Below are 19,549 nucleotides of genomic sequence, written 5' to 3'. Positions count from 1 at the left end.
CACAATTAAATATTTCAAGCCAAAACAGAAAACCATTTCATATTATATAAATTGAATGAATTGTAAATTCATGTCATAAATGATTATGAGTCACAAAAGCTATCTTATAAATGTAGTTTTCTTAACAATATAAATATTGTTAGGACTAGGTTTACCACAGGTAGCTAGCCTCTGAATCATTAGTATTGTTTGTCTACCTCTATACACAGAATACATCTAGAAACAGAATGTAAAGAGGAATTATGCAGGTCTGCAAGCAAGTGTCACAAAACTCTCTGCAGCTCAGATGAAATGGAGCCATCTCCTAATTTTTTCAGTGCTATACTGAACAGTCTACATTGATTTTGTAATAATGGAATTTTCAGGGTGTAATTCTGTAAATTCTTAATACAGGCTTGTTAAATGCATATATTTGTCTAGCTTTTCTAATCCCATTAGAAAATGGCATAATGTATTTGCTGGTAATCCCACAAATATATATTTTTTTGTAAAGACTTTTCTTTTTTTGCACTGGGAAAAAGCTCCACAAAGATACATGCATACTCCAGTTTAAAGAAGAGTACCACTGAGACAACTAATTATATTAAATATGGGACAATAAATGAAAAGGCGCATTTTCATTCACAGCAGCTTGTAAACAATGTATAACCATGGTACTCAAAATAAAAAATGTTGCGCTAAGGGCCTGGGAGGACCTGGTTCGGCAGGATAAACATCCTAAAGATGATGAAACTCCCCAAATTTCTGTTCCTTTTCAGATTGTCCCAGTACGATTGCCTAGGGTCCTCTTTCTTAAGGCTCAACGTGAGGTTACCAAGTTTGTATGGCATTGGAAACCTCCACACCTCTCTTATGTTCTTATGTGTCGTACAAAGGCAAATGGAGGGTTGGGTCTCCCAGACCTCTCGTTATAGTACCAATCCGCTGCATTACTCCGCATAGTTAATTGGAACTTACACACCCGTAAAAAACTATGTGTTCTCTTGGAAAATACAATGGCTGGATGTAATCTAGCTTATGCCCCCTGGCTCTCCCGTACTTTTAGGGGACTTTCAGATTCAGTCTCCCCACTCTTCACTGCAACCTTGACTATTTGGGATGGTTTAACCAGTTTCCAACCAGCCGCCGCAGTTCTACTGTGGCAGGTTGGCTTGGCTGCGCGAATTGCCATAGCTGTACATTGGCTCATACACGGCAATCTGTGGGTGTGCGCCCCAATTGGCCAGCGGGGGAGCCAATCAGTGTTTAAATGTTAATAGCTCCAATTTCCAATTTTTACTGTTTTATTCATCCACATGCAACTCTTTAATGGTGCAAAATATATTCTGACACAAAATGTATTTAAAGTAGAGGGTAGACATGTGTTGGTTGCAAATGCTCAAATCAATACTTGATGCAACAACCTCTTCCTGCAACTAGATTTTTGGGATAAATCTCACATGGGTGAATAGATTCAATTTAGATTTTGTTGTCACGATTCACACCAAATTGTCCATTGACTATTCTACCTTTGCACTATGGGTTTCCTAAGTAAGCTAATTTACCACTCAGAACCTTTTAAATTTACGCATCTCAAGATTATGCAGAGTTTATGATCGTGTGTTGTGTTTATCACCAAATATTATTTTCCTTTTATATTTGTCTGTGCTCCAGCTAGATATAAAGTAGAAAATTATTGAAGCTCTGTATTCATTGATACATCAGTAAATGTATTTTTTTCGCTGCTTTGCAGCGAAGCAGGATCCATGCCTTCCCTCCTGTCAGAACAGCCATTTGCCTTGTTTAAATAGGAAGTGCAGGATCAAGTACATATACGTGATCCTGCTCACAGCGGCTGACCTATAGCAGTAAAACTGCTATAGGGCAGTCAGCAAGTGCTTAAAGCAGAAGTCCAGCCAAAGCTCCTTTGGCTGGGCTTCTCCTATGGATCACAGGAGTGGAATTCATTTTGCACTCCTGTGACCCATTTTCAGCAGAGAGCAGACTGAAGTCCGCTCTCTGCTGACGTCACAGAAATCAGTCCAGGCACCATGTCATCATGACAATGGGAATCTGGATCCCTCAGGTGCCTGGACTGACACCCATCTCAGCCTTTCAGTGAGCCGCTGAGAGCCTGAGACAGCCTCTCCCCACCCCACTCCACAGCTCAGTGCTCAAGTGAGCAAGGAGGGAGCAGAGAGGGGAGCTGCTGATTGACAGTCAGCAGATCTCTGCTCAGGGAGCAGAACCAAGCAATCAGCGGTGTTCGATCACTTGGTTCTCAGTGTAGAGGTGGCGGGGGACAGATTCAGCATTGGACCAATTCTGCATCCACTGAGGTAAGTATGATACTGAAAAAAGTCCCTTACTTCTCTTTTAAGTACCTGATTTTGACTTAGTATTAACCTCCTGCAATCCCAATCCGCAGAGATTGGGAGAGAGAGAAGCAGCACAACAGCTATTTAATTGGGTGTATGTGCTGACATGGACTATAATGATGAGAGGAGAGAGCAAATTAGCTTATCAGTCTGCTGTATTTTCTTTTACTGGTCAATTACAGGCTAAGGAAGGGACAAAACCTAGGAATGGTACTTTACTGTAGCAAAATCAGGTCCCTTCCAGCAGAGATTGGGAGAGAGAGAAGTAGCACAAGCAGCTATTTAATTGGGTGTATGTGCTGACATGGACTATAATGATGAGAGGAGAGAGCAAATGAGCTTATCAGGCTGCTGTATTTTCTTTTACTGGTCAATCACAGGCTAAGGAAGGGACAAAACCTAGGAATGGTACTTTACTGTAGCAAAATCAGGTCCCTTCCAGACCAGGCTGTGTAGTGTGGCAGAGCTGTGTAAATTTAAGTACAGAATAAACAGAATTAAAAATCTTTTGATATGTAAGGCCCCGTGTACACTGGTGCATGAGGTGCCTGTGTGTAGATGGTTACATGTATGGCAGCATGCACCCAGAGAATAGTGCCCTGAACGCACGCAGCTGGATCTGGACAGTGCACCTCTACCTTCCATCTGCACCTAAATGCTGGAGCCTCATATAGTAGGGCTAAACGCCCAGTGTGCAATAGGTCTAAAGCAACCCACGTATATATTTGATCTGTTTGGCTGTTTCAGCTGTATCTACTGTAAAATGTACAACATGTGTGATACATGGAAAAATAATATCTCAAACGTCATCCTAAAATAGTAACTGGATATAAATTTGCTTACCATGGGTATATCAAAAGATTTACTGTGCAACTTCTAGATAAGTGATGTTTACACCAAAAATTACACCACCTATTTTAGGTGTTAGCATGAACTGAATTTAAATATAACATACTGTACAGCATGTTAAAGTATTGTTTAAAATCTCTAGACTTTTGGACTGTTAAAACCCTGCCCAACTGTCTAAGTTAACACAACCTACTTACTGTATTTGCGTTGTTAGGTGAGATAGTAGTGGTAAAGATTTTGGTTCTTAGAGCTTTGTCCTCTGCACTTGCCCTCTGCACATGCCCTATCCTATCTAAAATAGTATAAGTCACAGGAAAAAAACTTTAGCATATATTGCTAGAACTGAAAAGTAGCTAGTTTTTAAACAAAATTAAGCTGCCCTGCCCTAGTCTAAGTGTATAAAAAGCTTGTCCATCTTTTTCCAGACTAGAAGAGGAGAAGAAGAACTTATATGGACTTCAAGAAGAGTTAAATAATTTCCAAGTGTGGTTAGAAGATGCCGAGGAAATTGCCAGTACACCAGCAGAGCAAGGAAATGAGCCTCAGTTAAATGAATTACTGGAAAAAGTCAAGGTATAGTTTATCATCTTTTTTGTATGTACTTTTGTTGGCTACAAGAGCCCTGTTCTTGAATTACACTCAAACACAGTTCCAGTCTACTTACTTTAACCACTTCCCACTCAGCCTATTGTAAAATGATTGCAGAGGCCAGAGCTTCCTTATCCTGGGTGGATGTCATATGACGTCCTCCAGGTGTGCTCCTCGAGCAATCCCTAGGGGCCACCCAGCTGCATCATCTGCCACCTTCTGTGTCGACTGGACACTGCGGAAGACAGATCGTTGTACTGGGTCAGTCCTGGTATCATGTACCAATCACAGGGATCACGTGTCAGTAGTACACAATGGCTTTCATTCATAGACATTCATTGTGTACTATTGTGATCTCTGTGATTGATCACAGTGGTCACATGATACAGGGGCCAATCACAACAGACCTGTACCATGCGACAGCTGTAGCCAATCACAGCTATCACAACAGTACACAATAGCATAAGAATAGATGCCATTCATAAAATGATTCCCTATAACAGTGATCAGTTACTCACTGTAATAAGCAATCATAGTGAAAAAAAATCTTGATCACCTCCCTAGAGCATACAGTGTCACTATGGTGACACTGTACTGCTCGGGTCACATTTTGAAAAACAATTTGTAATATATATATATATATATATATATATATATATATATATATATATATATGGATATAGATAGATAGATAGATAGATAGATAGATAGATAGATAGATAGATAGATAGATAGATAGATAGATAGATAGATAGATAGATAGATAGATAGATCGATCTACAGTATATAGAGTTAAAACATTGAAAAAAAAATGTTTTTCAACAAACTGTTACCAGTCATATGATGCTGATACTGCTCTGGTGACAGTATGTAGAAGAAAAAAATGAATGATTGTCTTCATTTTCAAAACAATGTGTTGAAAGATTACAACTTTAAAAAACTCACCATGCCTCTTACTAAATACCTTGGGGTGTCTCCTTTCCAGAAAGGGGTCATTTTTGGGGTATGTGTACAGTCCTGAAATTTTAGCCCTCAAGAAATTAGATAGGCCATCAGTACATCGGGATTGATCAATTTTCAAATATACTTATATACCATAGTTTGTAGGATCTATACTTTAACTTTCACACAGACTAAATAATATGCACTGAATTGGGTTATTTTTAACCGAAGAAATGAAGCAGAATTTTTGCTAAATTTTATAATAGAAATTAGGAAAAACACTTTTTTCTAGCAAAAAAAACCTCACCAAATAGAGCTTCATCTGTCTCAAAATATGATAAAAATTTCATTTGGGTTGCATGCCTGAATAATTGGCATTCAAACTATGATAGAGCTGAAAGCTGAAAATTGGCCTGGGCGGGAAGGGGGTGTAAGTGACTGGTATGGAGGTGGTTAAAGTGAACCTTTGCACCTGCACAACAGCAGGTTCACGCTAACAATCTCCTCCCCAGCCATGTAATCTAACCTTCCTTTCACTCCGCTGTTACTCCATTTATAGCTTGGAGAAGTGCCAGTTTAGGAGAACTAAATGGAGCAATGCTGTTATGTCTGAAAATGCCTGCCTTTTACACTGATTGGGCAAAATACATGTTTGTTTTAATCTTGAAGTCTTGCCCATTCACAAAAGACAGCTTTTGATGCTGAGGATCAACTGAATTCTTAGCAGATTGTGGATTAGTGTTAAAACAAGTGATTATTAACCTGTTAATATTCATTTGTTTTACCTTATATAGGATAAAATTAGCCTCACAATGGGCTGCTCTAACAAATTTAAGAAACTAAAATTTTAAAATCACAATCTCAAATCTTGTTACTTTACAAATGTATTTATTAAATCACATTACACTATTTGTTCAGTTTTCACAGGTTAAGGGTTCACCCTTAATATTCCTACATGGTGGATTAGATCTATGGGCATCAGTGATTATGTTAGATTTTTAGCCATTTGCTACAAAAAAAAGTTTGTAAAAGTATGGGTTAACAGCAAATAAATAATAATAACCAAGATGTAGACTATTATTATACCTAAACCTTTGGTTTAAACCAGCTAAATACATTTCAAATGCATAAAAAAGGCGTTCAATCTTTTAACGGCTTCCAATTGTTCTAGCTAAGGCAGCCACATCTGGAGAAGAAAGGCCAATGTGCTACCACTGGAATGGAAAAACGAAAGAGAACAGCGCCCAGTAAGTGCAGTATACAGGCTGGTTTAATCGATAAAAACATGGTATAAAAACACTCACAAAGGTGAAGAAACAAAAGGCATAATGGATCATCCGCTCCCGATGGCCGGGTGAAAGTGGGGGAGGTCCGTAAGATGTAGCAGTGGCTATGTCTCCTGGATCGGTTCCTATGCTGGTCACACCATTGGTTCACTGTGCTGCATAGGATAGAGGACCATTACTATAAGCGACCTAGTTAGTGTGTGTGGGGCAATGCAGCAGATGGGGAAAAGAAGGGGAGGGGGATGGGGGAAAGAAGGGATGGATGGAGGAGGGAGAGATGGTGTAGGAAAATTGGTGGGTAAATGGATTGCAGAGGATATAATAGCTGAAATTTGGTAAGATGGTAATTAGATTACATGGATGGAGTAGATGATGGCTCGAAAAAAAAAAAAGAAGTCTCACCTACAGATAACCCCCAACACACCCGGTTCGTGACACAGTTGGTTCGTGACACAGTTCCATAACAAATTCAAGAAGATGGAAAAAAATCTTTCATAGACATTGGCCTATTCTGAGAGAAGATCCTCACCACAAAGCTACAGTCAGTGACCGTCCTCTAATCATCTAAAGACGAGCAAAAAATATCAGAGCAAAAATAGTACCAAGTAAGATTAAATCTTCACGCCCCATCACCAGTACATCCGTAACCTTCTTTAACATCAAGGGTATGTACCAATGCAGGAAACCTCTGTGTCTAACATGCACCCACGTTACACATAGACAGAAGGACTTCACCCACAAATGCGAACAATATATAATACCAGACTTCTTCACATGTTCCACTGAATATGTAATCTATTGTTTGACCTGTCCTTGTAACCTATTGTATGTCGGCCACACGATCTGACCCCTACGTAAACGCTTTGGAGAACACCGCAACCTGGTTAAACAGGGAAAGGACAAACACAGCGTCCCCAGACACTTCCTGGAATTTCACGGCCAGTCCTCCATTGGATTACGAGTTTGGATACTCAAGGCCATTCCGAACACCCTCCAACTGAATGATACAAAAAACTCTGCGAAAGAGAGAATTATTGGATTTACACCCTGGATTCTTTATACCCTGGAGGCCTCAACAAAACCATAGAAATCAACACCTTACTATGATTCAGACAATACACAACCCCCAGCATTTTATCTGTTCTCTCAAATAATAACGCCAAGGCACTTCTGTTAGGTTGCCTCTTGCATATACAGATATGCATACGTTACATATCACACATCACCCTTGTGCAACTCCTAATATACCTTTCTCACCCATAATTTGGTCCATTTTCTCATCCTTTAGTCCGATCCAGCTGATATTTTTGTTTAGATTTTTGTTTGTTTTTTTAAGTTTGTGTTTTCTTGTTTTATTGCCACATCCACACATCACCATCCGATCCAGACTTTTACTAGTCTTATCTCTCCTTCCCAATAGTCATTTCACTTCTCCCCCCATTTCTACTTATTCCTATTTTTATTTTTATTTTTATTTTATGTTAAAATTTATTTTTATTATTATTTTTATTTTTATTATTTTTATTTTATTTTATTTCTTTTTTTTTATTTCATTTTTAGTATTATGATTATTTTTAGTTTTATTATTTACAATTACTTTTATTATTTTTATTTTCTATCCATTTATCTTTATTACCAATTATATTCATTAAAACGTTTTTTACTTGATTTCTATTCTAATTTACATTTCTATAATATTTTTCATAATTATTTTCATTGTTATTTTCATCTACACACTTTTTTAGCCATTTTTTCCCAGTCATCATTTTTTCAATTTTTTTTTAATAATTTTATTTTATTTTCGTTATTATCATTCTGAGCCATCATCTACTCCATCCATCTAATTACCATCTTACCAAATTTCAGCTATTATATCCTCTGCAATCCATTTACCCACCAATTTTCCTACACCATCTCTCCCTCCTCAGTCCATCCCTTCTTCCCCCCATCCCCCTCCCCCTCTTTTCCCCATCTGCTGCATTGCCCCACACACACCAACTAGGTCGCTTATAGTAATGGTCTCATCCCCCGTTCTACCCCCCTCCCTTCCCCCTTCTTCTTGTGTGTTACGTTGTGTACATTGTCTCCATGGCAACTAACCATTTGACCGTGCGTTGTGCGGCTATAATATGCCCACACTGAAGATAGTCGCCATTCAAGCCTGAGGAAGGGACACGCATGTCCCGAATGCGAGCACCTCCCGCTGACCCGACCCGGAAGTGATGTCCACCACAGCGAGCTGTGTCTTCCAACGATCCTCTCTCCTATTCACCGGCAGCACAGTGACCGGCATAGGATCCGATCCAGGAGACATAGCCACCGCCACATCTTACGGACCTCCCCCACTTTTACCCGGCCATCGGGAGTGGATGATCCATCATGCCTTTTGTTTCTTCACCTTTGTGAGTGTTTTTATACAATGTTTTTATCGATGAAACCAGCCTGTATACTGCACTTAGAGGGCGCTGTTCTCTTTCCTTTTTCCATTTCAGAGTTCTTGTACATTCTTACTCCGAACTGACAGCCCTCTGTGGACAGATATACTTATTTGCATTTTATATTCTAATTGTTTTTAACTCTAATTGTTTTTATATTATTTTTAACCATTGTGTAGTGTCACTGTTCACTATCCATATACTACTGTCACATTGCTTCATGACTTTACATAAGATTGTTGTAACCTAAGAGCACCGCATTATTCTATTCTTTTTTCAATGTGCTACCACTAGCTGCAGAGAGTGACCTTTGCTCTTTGTGGAGAAGCAGCAGTCTCATTGCAGAGCTTTCTACACATCCCCTACTAAATCAGACCTATAGATCTACAATCAACAAAGCTCATGACCCCATTAATTAGAGAGTTCTAGTTCTGACTGTTGGACCTCTGCAAAGAGATTATTGTTTCATGACTGAGAGCATAAGCCCCACTCTGTAGACTGGTGGCAGGAAACAGGTATTTTTACTCCAGGACTTAGTAGAAACATAGAAAACTGCAATTCACATGAATACCTGTGTGTTTTAGATGCATTTTAGGTGCATTTCGTAAAAAAAAGTCCTGCTTAATGCAAGTTTGATGAGCTTTCATGAAATTGCTATTATATATTACTATGGTAATGCACCGAGAAGGCATGTAAACCATGCCTAAATTGCATCACACTTAAAATGCAGGCTCTGTCTTGTCATTTGTCAGAACTGCTGCCCCTCCTGTGAATAGGGTTTGCTCAATTAACCACATAGTGACTGTCCACCCTGCAATGTACTGCAAGCAAGCACCCGCTATAGGCAAAGCAACCTACTTCCAGGTTTAGGGCGCCCCCTGCCGGCACCCGCTGTGATTGCACACAACGGGAGCCTGTCAGCAAGTCCCAGCCAATGATTCGGGACATGCTGATCGGCTGCGTACATTCAAAGCCCAGAGCTCTGTACTGACATTCAACACAGAGCTCTGTACACAGGGAACAATCTCTGTGTTTCTCATGCCTGCAAAGAAACTTAGAGATCAGCCAGTAAAAGCAGCACAATTTGCACACATTACATGTTTTTAGGCACATATTTAACCCCTTGATAACCCTAGATGTTAACCCCTTCCAAGCTATTGTCATTAGTACAGTGGCAGTGTATAGTATTAATACTGTATTAATGTTACTGGTGATGTCCGTGGCAGTTCCCCCAGCATTAATTAATGTCAGATTTTCCGTCACAATTTTGCAGTCCCATTATAAGTCATTAAAACCAATCAATATACACTAATTGGGATTTTATGTATCAAAAAAATGTAGCAGAATACATTTTGGCCAAAATTTATGAACAAATTAGATTTTTTTTGTTTTACAGCAGAAAGTAAAAAATATTGGGATTTAAAAAAAAAATGTTGGCCTTTTTTATTTATATCACAAAAAATAAAAAACCCAGTAGTGATCAAATACCACCAAAAGAAAGCTCTATTTGTTTAAAAAAAATGATATAAATTTATCTGGGTACAGCATTGCATGACTGAGCAATCGCCAGTTAAACTAGGGTAGTAAATAGCAAATAAATGACCTGGTCATGAAGGGTGTAAAAGCTTCCGGACCTGAAGTGGTTAAAAAAACAATTTATTTTATTTTATTATTTTATTCTAACAGTTTAAAGTGGGCGAACTTCAGCCATGCAAAGAAGTGTTGAAACAACTGAATGAATTTGGTGGAACAGCTATAGGAAGTGCCACAATATCTTCTGAAGAAAAAAGAAAAATTGAAAGTGGACTAAAGGAGGCTAATCATCGCTGGATAAAGGTCAGCAGATCAATTTTTCTCCAGATGACAAAATATAATATGGCTGTATATATTGTGGAACATTTTGTTTTTGTTTTTGATTTTGTGAGATTTTCTTTGACTAACTTACATAACAATAAAATTGTAAATTAATCTATCCAAATATGATAGATTAGTTAGAGGTGGAGACTGATCTGAGTCAGCCCCAGACTTCTTATGCCCTGTACACACAATCGGACGTTGATCAGACATTCCGAAAACAAAATCCATGGATTTTTTTTGACAGATGTTGGTTTAAACTTGTCTTGCATACACACGGTCGCACAAAATTGTCAGAAATTCTGATCATTCTCAACGCGGTGACGTAAAACACATATGTCGGGACTATAAACGGGGCAGTAGCCAATAGCTTTCATCTCTTAATTAGGGATGAGCTTTGAGTTCGAGTTGAACTCATGTTCGACTCGAACATTAGCTGTTCGCAAGTTCACCGAACAGCGAACAATTTGGGGTGTTCGCGGCAAATTCGAATGCCGCAGAACACCCTTTAAAAGTCTATGGGAGAAATCAAAAGTGCTAATTTTAAAGGCTTATATGCAAGTTATTGTCATAAAAAGTGTTTGGGGACCCGGGTCCTGCCCCAGGGGACATGGATCAATGCAAAAAAAAGTTTTAAAAACTGATGTTTTTTCAGGAGCAGTGATTTTAATAATGCTTAAAGTCAAACAATAAAAGTGTAATATCCCTTTAAATTTCGTACCTGGGGGGTGTCTATAGTATGCCTGTAAAGGGGCGCATGTTTCCCGTGTTTAGAACAGCCTGACAGCAAAATGACATTTGGAAGGAAAAAACCCATTTAAAACTACCCGTGGCTATTGCATTGCCGACAATACACATAGAAGTCCATTGATAAAAATGGCATGGGAATTCCCCACAGGGAAACCCCGAACCAAAATTAAAAAAAAAAAATGACGTGGGAGTCCCCCTAAATTCCATACCAGGCCCTTCAAGTCTGGTATGGATATTAAGGGGAACCCCAGCCAAAATTAAAAAAAAAATGATGTGGGGTTCCCCCTAAATTCCATACCAGACCCTTATCCGAGCACGCAACCTGGCAGGCCACAGGAAAAGAGGGGGGGATGAGAGTGCGGCCCTCTCCTCCTGAACCGTACCAGGCCAGGTAGCCCCCCAAAACACCTTGTCCCCATGTTGATGAGGACAAGGGCCTCATCCCCACAACCCTGGCCGGTGGTTGTGGGGGTCTGCGGGCGGGGGGCTTATCAGAATCTGGAAGCCCCCTTTAACAAGGGGACCCCCAGATCCCGGCCCCCCCCTGTGTGAAATGGTAAGGGGGTACTTACCCCTACCATTTCACTAAAAAACTGTCAAAAATGTTAAAAATGACAAGAGACAGTTTTTGACAATTCCTTTATTTAAATGCTTCCTCTTTCTTCTATCTTCCTTCATCTTCTTCTTCTTCTGGTTCTTCTGGCTCTTCTGGTTCTTCCTCCGGCGTTCTCGTCCAGCATCTCCTCCGCGGCGTCTTCTATCTTCTTCTCCTCGGGCCGCTCCGCACCCATGGCATGGGGGGAGGCTCCCGCTCTTCTCTTCATCTTCTTCTTCATCCTCTTCTCTTCTTTCTTCTTCTCTTCTTCATTTTCTTCTCCGGGCCGCTCCGCATCCATGCTGGCATGGAGGGAGGCTCCTGCTGTGTGACGGCGTCTCCTTGTCTGACGGTTCTTAAATAATGGGGGGCGGGCTACCCGGTGACCCCACCCCCTCTGACGCACGGGACATGACGGGACTTCCCTGTGGCATTCCCCTAATTCCTGAGTCTGTTCCTGTCTACCTGTGAGCTTTCAGTGTTGTTGTCCACATTTTAATGTTCAAGCACCTCTTGTTACACCCTCTATTGTATGAAATATATAAATACAACAAGGAGGGTTGACAATAGCAGGTCTGTAAACCCAGAAATTCACACAACTTTTTCGCCAACAGAATCTTGAAAGAGAGATATAAGACATTGTTATGCAATTTAACTTTCTACTATCTGCCAAAGATAAAATATCAGCTTTGGGTGGAATTATCCTTTAATATTACAAAATAGGTTTAATCTGAATAGACACTGCTAACTTCCATTAATCACATAATGAAAATACATTGGGGTTGATTTACTATAAGTGGAGAGTGCAAAATCGAGTGCAACGCTGCATAGAAACCAATCAGCTTCCAGGTTTTTTTGTCAAAGCTTAATTGAACAAGTTAAAGTTAGAAGTCAATTGTCTACCATGCACAAGTGCACCAGATTTTGCACTCTCCGCCTTCAGTAAATCAACCCCATTGTGTCAGTGATTCTGGTAATTTACTACACTTTAAATCAGATACATTTGCATTAGCCAGGTCTGTTAGGTACTAAATATACTGCATCTAAGGCAGATAAGGGCCCTGGGAGACTGCAATATACAGATGTTTTATACGCTGCAATTTTAGTACTGTTACTACTCAGAATCGAGTTTGTGATGAGTAAGTGCTAATAATGTTGGCGCGTAGGGTTTGTATCAGACCGGTAGTTTAGGTGATAATCCAGTTTTCAGGTTTACCTAAGCTAAGGGTTAAGTCATTGCTAAGCTTAGGGTCATATATTAGAGGATTATGTTTAGTGATTAAAGCTAGGGACAGGGATAGTGTTAACTGCTAGGAATATATCAGCAATCATTTTTAGTGTTAAGATTAGGACATTTGAAAGTTTTTTTGGGGGATTAAGTATTAGGTTAGCTGTTAAGAGTCAAACTTCAGGGTAGATTATGTATTTAATTTATGAAGACAAAAAAAAATACTGCTATTTAGGTGTTTTTCAGGCATAGATTTCATTGCCACAAAAAAGGCACCTACTAAGAATGCCAGAAAAATAGTGTGACGCATAATTGAATTCCTAGGAGATGCTAATTAAAACTATAAAGCTACAACATGCATTAACACATATACTTGACTTGTTGGGTGTTCAGTCACTGTTAAAGTAACATTATAATTTACTTCTACCTAGTGCATCATAATGGTTTCAATCTGGACTGGTAATTCACTTATGTCAACTTCTATGGTTTATCTACTTGACTAATGATTGCTCTGTAATTACTTTGTAAACTCTAGAACAGGTCTGAACTAACAACTTTTTAAAACTAAATAACATAGTTAAGTGGCTCTACTAAACTACCATATCTACAAACTTGATTTGATTGTAGCCGTATTAGTGCAATTGTGACAGAGAAAATTGAGTACTGTCCGTGATACTTTTTTTATTTGCACTAACATACAATTTTTCAGGACAAGCTTTCGGGGTATGTCCCCTTCTTCAAGGTCCAAGCACTGCTTGGACCTTGAAGAAGGGGACATACCCCGAAAGCTTGTCCTGAAAAATTGTATGTTAGTGCAAATAAAAAAAGTATCACGGACAGTACTCAATTTTCTATATCTACAAACAAAATTGAAAGAACACACAAAACATCACCAGGATAGTTTGCACTCGAGTAATGGTCAATTTAAGCTTCAATGACGTTCATTATCTAGGAATTACAGGTAAATAACATTTGTAAGACAAAAAGTTTTAAATATAATCCTGTTTAGGACTTTATATGTTACAATTTTTATTATTCTGTAATACATTTTCTGATCTGTAGAGGTGTTAATAGGATCACCAGTGGGACTTCTGAAGTCTAAATTATTGTTAACCACTTTCAATATATTTCTGCTCTATAGAGGGTGATACCTCTATTTACTGTTTGGATTACTCTATACGTATATATATATATATATATATATATATATATATATATATATATATATATATATATATAAATATATCTCCACATAATACCCACCTCCATACACTCCATACTCTTCTCCTGTACATGCTACCCACCTCCATACTCTCCGCACACCTCTCCTGCACATAATACCAACCCCCATACAATCCATACTCATCTTCTGCACATACTTCCCACCTCCATACACTTCACACTCCTCTCCTGCACATACTACCCATTATCATACACTCCACACTCCTCTTCTGCACATACTACCCACCTTCATAAACTCAGCACTCCTCTCCTGCACATACTACCCACCTCCATACGCACCACATTTGTTTTTTGTCAATGCCTGGGGCCCACTTTCTATCTTGCCCACTCATTTCATGATACGCCCCTGCTCACGGGACTTAACATTTTTATGATTTTATGTTTTCTTCTAGCACCAGAGTGCCCTGTTGGTGCTCTTTAGAAGATTTTTCTTGTGTAGACACTCTCATTTACCTTGTACCTCAGGTTACAAGCCCTCTGTTTGGAATCCTGGCTCGATGAACATTCCTTACACCTGTCCTTTGACTACTAGGAACCTCGCAGGCGAAGTGTGTCACTCTTTTGGTCCTTCCTGACTCTTTGTTGGAATGACCTTTAAAATCATTTCACTTAATACCCATGGCCTAAATCACCTGGCTAAGAGATTTTAATTGTGGAAAGAAGCCATTGCCTCAAAAGCTGATATTCTTGTAGCATAAGAAACGCATTTTCAAGAATCTTCGGCTCCAAAATGCCAGCACAAGGACTTTCCTCACCTGTTCATGGCCAATTAATCCTTAAAAAAATGGGGGGGGGGGTTTCTTATTGCTGTCAAGAATTCAGAATTCAGTTGCATTTACTCTGTATTCCTCGATTGTTGCTGATGGAGGAAGATACAATATCTTGGTTTGTGACATTAATGGTATACGTTATACTATTGCAGGTGGGTATGCTCCTAATTCCCATCCAGCTCAATTTTTCCTTAAGTTGTTTATTAAATTGCATAAGGTTAGAAGTGGTTTCTTCGTAGTGTGTGGTGATCTGAATTTAGCCATGGATCCACATCTAGACTCATTCGCTGCTCAGGGAGTTTCTTCTTTTTCACTGCACTCTCTCATACTTGCAGAAGATGTCTACGATGCTTGGAGTTGCCTCCATGCAACTGAGAAAACACTATTCTTTTTCATGCATTGATTTATTTTTAGTTGACAAGTGGCTCTTGCAAAAGATTGTTTCCTCTGTCACTGCAGACATAAGTTGGTCAAACCATGCCACAGTGTCCCACAGAGGAAAACTCATGTCCCCCTACCCACATATGGCTTTGCAATGCTAAAATACCCAAGGAATCTAATACCAATTATGTGATCCTTCAGCATCTCAGGGAATATTTTTGTCTCAACCCAGTGTCTGACACTTTTACTGCATGGAAGCCCAAAATAAAGCCTCTCCTAGTCCCGCTATTGCTAGTTTGCTCAGTAAATTGAGACTTGAATTTTGTACTCTCTTGAATGAAAACCAACTTAAACTCAAATACTATGCCAAACACAAAAGAGCAGGTACATTTTTGGTGTCTGGTCTTAAAGTGCAACATACCAAATTTAAAATGGCCCATATATTTAATTCCATCACAAAGAAGAGGGTTACCAATCCTCAAGATATTGCGGACACCTTTGCTGATTATTATGCATCACTGTATAACTTGAGAGATGATCCTAGCACCCTGCAACCCTCCACATCTGCAACCGCTTCCTTTTTAGATCGACTCTGCCTTCCCTCACTAACTCCTACTGACCTGTCTGATCTTAATCACCCATTCACAGATCAGAAGGAACTTAAAGTTCACTTTTATAGAAAATCTGTAAGGTGAACTTACACTGGACCCTGTCCCCATCGCAACTGGTCCCGCTAATCTGGAGTGTGGCAATCTCCCATCCTGATAGATCGTACAGCCGTTTTACCAGTCAGGGGACTTGAAATCCCCGCGGCTTTCTCTCCTCTTCCCCTGCAGTGACAGGACGGGCCACGTGGGTCCTGATTGGTCAGCGCCGCACGTGTGACGGCGCCCACCAATTAGAATGCTCCTATGCATACCTTCTGATGAGGTACATTTAGGAGATTTTGCCAATGGGATTTCTAAGCCCCCGGCCGGTGAGGTGGCTAGACGAGTGGAAGATCACTGTGCTCCAGGTCAGCGGGACTGGGGAGGAGAGGAGGGTGTCATGTGTAAGTTCACTTTACAAGTTTTTCTGTAAAGATAAACTTACCATTTAATGTAATTAAGTCCCTACTAAAAGTTAAATCCCCAGGCCCGGATGGTTTCTCTAATGAATACAATCAGATCTTTGGAGAACACCTTGCCCCACATCTTGCTATAATGTATAAAACAGCTGCTGCAAAAGCTTATTTCCCCCCAGAGATGCAGAGGGCACACATAGTGACTATTCCCAAACCAGGAAAAGAACTCAATTCCCCAGCAAACTTTAGACCCATCTCTCTCCTTAATTCAGACATTAAATTATATGATAAAATTCTTGCCCACCGCTTGGTGGCCATCATGCCTTAACTAGTGTAAGCTGACCAAATTGGGTTTATAACAGGTAGGCAAACCTCTGACACTACCAGGCGATTGTTGAATATCATCTGCCATGCGGAACAGAGTCAAACGCCTTCTCTTCTTCTTTCCATAGATGCGGAGAAGGCATTTGACCTGGTTCATTGGGGGTATTTGCACCAAGTCCTTAAAAAATTTGGATTCCAGGGTAAGATTATCACTGCCATGCTTGCCCTTTACTCTGCTTCCTCAGCTCAAGTGTTTACCTCTAGCCCTCAATCTAAACCTTCCAGATCACAAATAGCAAACTCCCAAGGATGACCTTTGTCCCCTCTAATCTTTAATCTAATGATCAAACCCTTGGCAGAAAGTATCTATTTTAGTCCACATATAACAAGCTTCAACCTAGCGGGTAGGTCACACACTATTTGCTGATGACGTAATTTATCCTGGTGTTAACTGATCCAGAATCATCACTTCCTAATGCCCATGTCTTCTTGACTGAATTCAGCTCAATCTCCTTTTACAAAGTGAATTACACCAAGTCTCTAATTTTAAACTTGGGTATTCCCTGCCCTAGGTCCCTCCCACTGCAAGCCCAACTTCCTTACATTTGTCCCAAAAAAAGCATCCCCATTTAGGAATACACATAACACCCTCTATTTCCATGATAACTGAAGCAAACTACAAACCCTTTATACCTAAATTAGTGATAGAACTCAGTGAAAGTGAAAGTAGAAATGTCATGGGCAGGAAGGCTAGCAGCCTTCAAGATGCTCATTCTTCTCCAAATCCTATATTTGTTTCGGACCAGTCATATTCCTACTCCTCATTCATACTTAAAGTCTTCTCAAAATATTTATCTGGCAGGGAAAGAGAGCCTCATTCCCTTCTCACTAGACACAGATCTGTCTTTGGTATGGGGATAGTGCATATTTATGACACATTGTGACACATTCTGATCAATTGTAGTACTGGTTCCTCACTCATGAAACCCTGCTATGGGTTTGCATTTTGTTATTGAATGTTATTTTACCAAACCTTCCATGTTAAGTGACCTGGAAAATGATAAGTGGTTTTCAAAATCTTTTACAAATAAATATGTATTCAGCCCCCTTGAGTCAATACTTTGTAAACCAGCTCTCACTGCAATTACAGCAGCAAGTCTTTTTGGGTATGTCTCTACCAGCTTTGGACAACTAGAGTGACATTTTTACCCATTCTTCTGTGCAAAATAGCTCAAACTCTGCCAGATTGGATGGAGAGCATCTGTGAACAGCAATTTTCATGTCTTACCACAGATTCTCAATTGAATTTAGGTCTGGACTTTGACTGGGCCATTCTTACACATGAATATTCTTTGATCTAAACCATTCCATTGTAGCTCTAGCTGTATGTTTAGGGTAGTTGTCCTGCTGGAAGGTGAACCTCTGCCCCAGTCTCAAGTCTTTTGCAGACTTTAACAAGTTTTCTTTTAAGATTGCCCTGTATTTGGCTCCATCTATCTTCCCATCAACTCTGACCAGCTTCTCTGTCACTGCTGAAGAAAAGCATCCCCACAACATGATGCTGCCACGACAGTGTTTCACGGTGGGGATGGTGTGTTCAGGGTGATGTGCAGTGTTAGTTTTCCGCCACACATAGCATTTTTCTTTTAGGCCAAAAAAGTTCAGTTTTGGTCTCATCTGACCAGATCACATTCTTGCACATGTTTGCTGTGTCCCCACATGACTTCTTGCAAACTGCAAACAGGACTTCTTATGGCTTTCTTTCAACAATGGCTTTCTTCTTGCCACTCATCCATAAAGGCCAGATTTGTGGCGTGCATGACTAATAGTTGTCCTGTGTACAGATTCTCCCACCTGAGCAGTGGATCTCTGAAGCTTCTCCAGAGTTACCATTGGCCTCTTGGTTGCTTCTCTGATTAAGGCTCTCCTTGCCCGGCCTGTCAGTTTAGGTGGACAGCCATGTCTTGGTTGCTTTGCAGTTGTTCCATACTCTTTCCATTTTTGGATGATGGATTGAACAGTGCTCCGTGAAATGTTTAAAGCTTGGGATATTTTTATATAACCTAACCCAGCTTTAAACTTCTAGACAAATTTAACCCTGACCTGTCTGGTGTGTTTCTTGGCCTTCATGATGCTGTTTGTTCACTAAGGTTCTCTAACAAACCTGAGGGCTTCACAGGACAGCTGCATTTATACTGAAATTAAATTACACACAGGTGGACTCTATTTACTAATTAGTTTACTTCTGAATGCAATTGGTTCCACTAGATTTTAGTTAGGGTTATCAGAGTATAGGGGGTTGAATACAAATGCAAAAAGTGTAGCTGCTGACTTGTAATAAACACACACTCACCTGTCCCACAGTCTAGCGATTCGGCCACCCGAAGCCTTGGCTCTCCCCTCTGCCTCTGCTCTGCACCGGAATCACTAGTGTGGGCACCCGGCTGTGAAAACTTGCAACTTCACAGCAGGGTGCGCACTGCCCATGTGCGAGTCACAATGCGCTGTCCTGAATGGCCAAGCAAACTTCTGAGACTTGTGACATATCCCAAAAGATTGCAGGGAGGGAGGGGGAGAGGAGGAGTCACCTAGGCGGCAGGGGCGGAAGTGGGAACTGGGTACCTGTCAAAACTAGGTACCCACTCCCCCCCTCCTATTGCGGGGGGAAATCACCCATATAGGTGAACGTACGGATGCTTTGGAAAATAAGTTTGATGACCTGGTGCAATATGTACAGGTACTGGAGGAAGAAGATTCAACTTTAAAGCACTCGGTTTACCAAATGCAATCACAGCAGGAAGACCTGGAAAACAGAGAGCGGTGCCAGAACCTGAGTTTTTGTGGTATTCCAGAAACTGTAGGTGACGACAATCACTGCTCATATC

General features: G+C 40.2%; 1 protein-coding gene across 2 annotated transcripts in view; it reads left to right on the top strand.

The window, feature by feature from the left end:
• DMD (dystrophin) overlaps positions 1-19,549 on the top strand; it is a 3,507,873-nt gene that overhangs the window by 2,043,640 nt on the left and 1,444,684 nt on the right. For both annotated transcript variants that reach the window (XM_073614841.1, XM_073614839.1), the window contains 2 exons: positions 3,632-3,779; positions 10,144-10,293. In XM_073614841.1, coding sequence (XP_073470942.1) covers positions 3,632-3,779; positions 10,144-10,293 — 298 coding nt within the window. The remainder of the gene's footprint in view (positions 1-3,631; positions 3,780-10,143; positions 10,294-19,549) is intronic.

This window comes from Aquarana catesbeiana, linkage group LG02 (genome assembly GCF_042186555.1).
Source record: "Aquarana catesbeiana isolate 2022-GZ linkage group LG02, ASM4218655v1, whole genome shotgun sequence".
Taxonomy (NCBI): domain Eukaryota; kingdom Metazoa; phylum Chordata; class Amphibia; order Anura; family Ranidae; genus Aquarana; species Aquarana catesbeiana.
The sequence above is the reverse complement of the archived record's forward strand: the minus strand, read 5'-3'. Positions and strand labels throughout refer to the sequence as shown.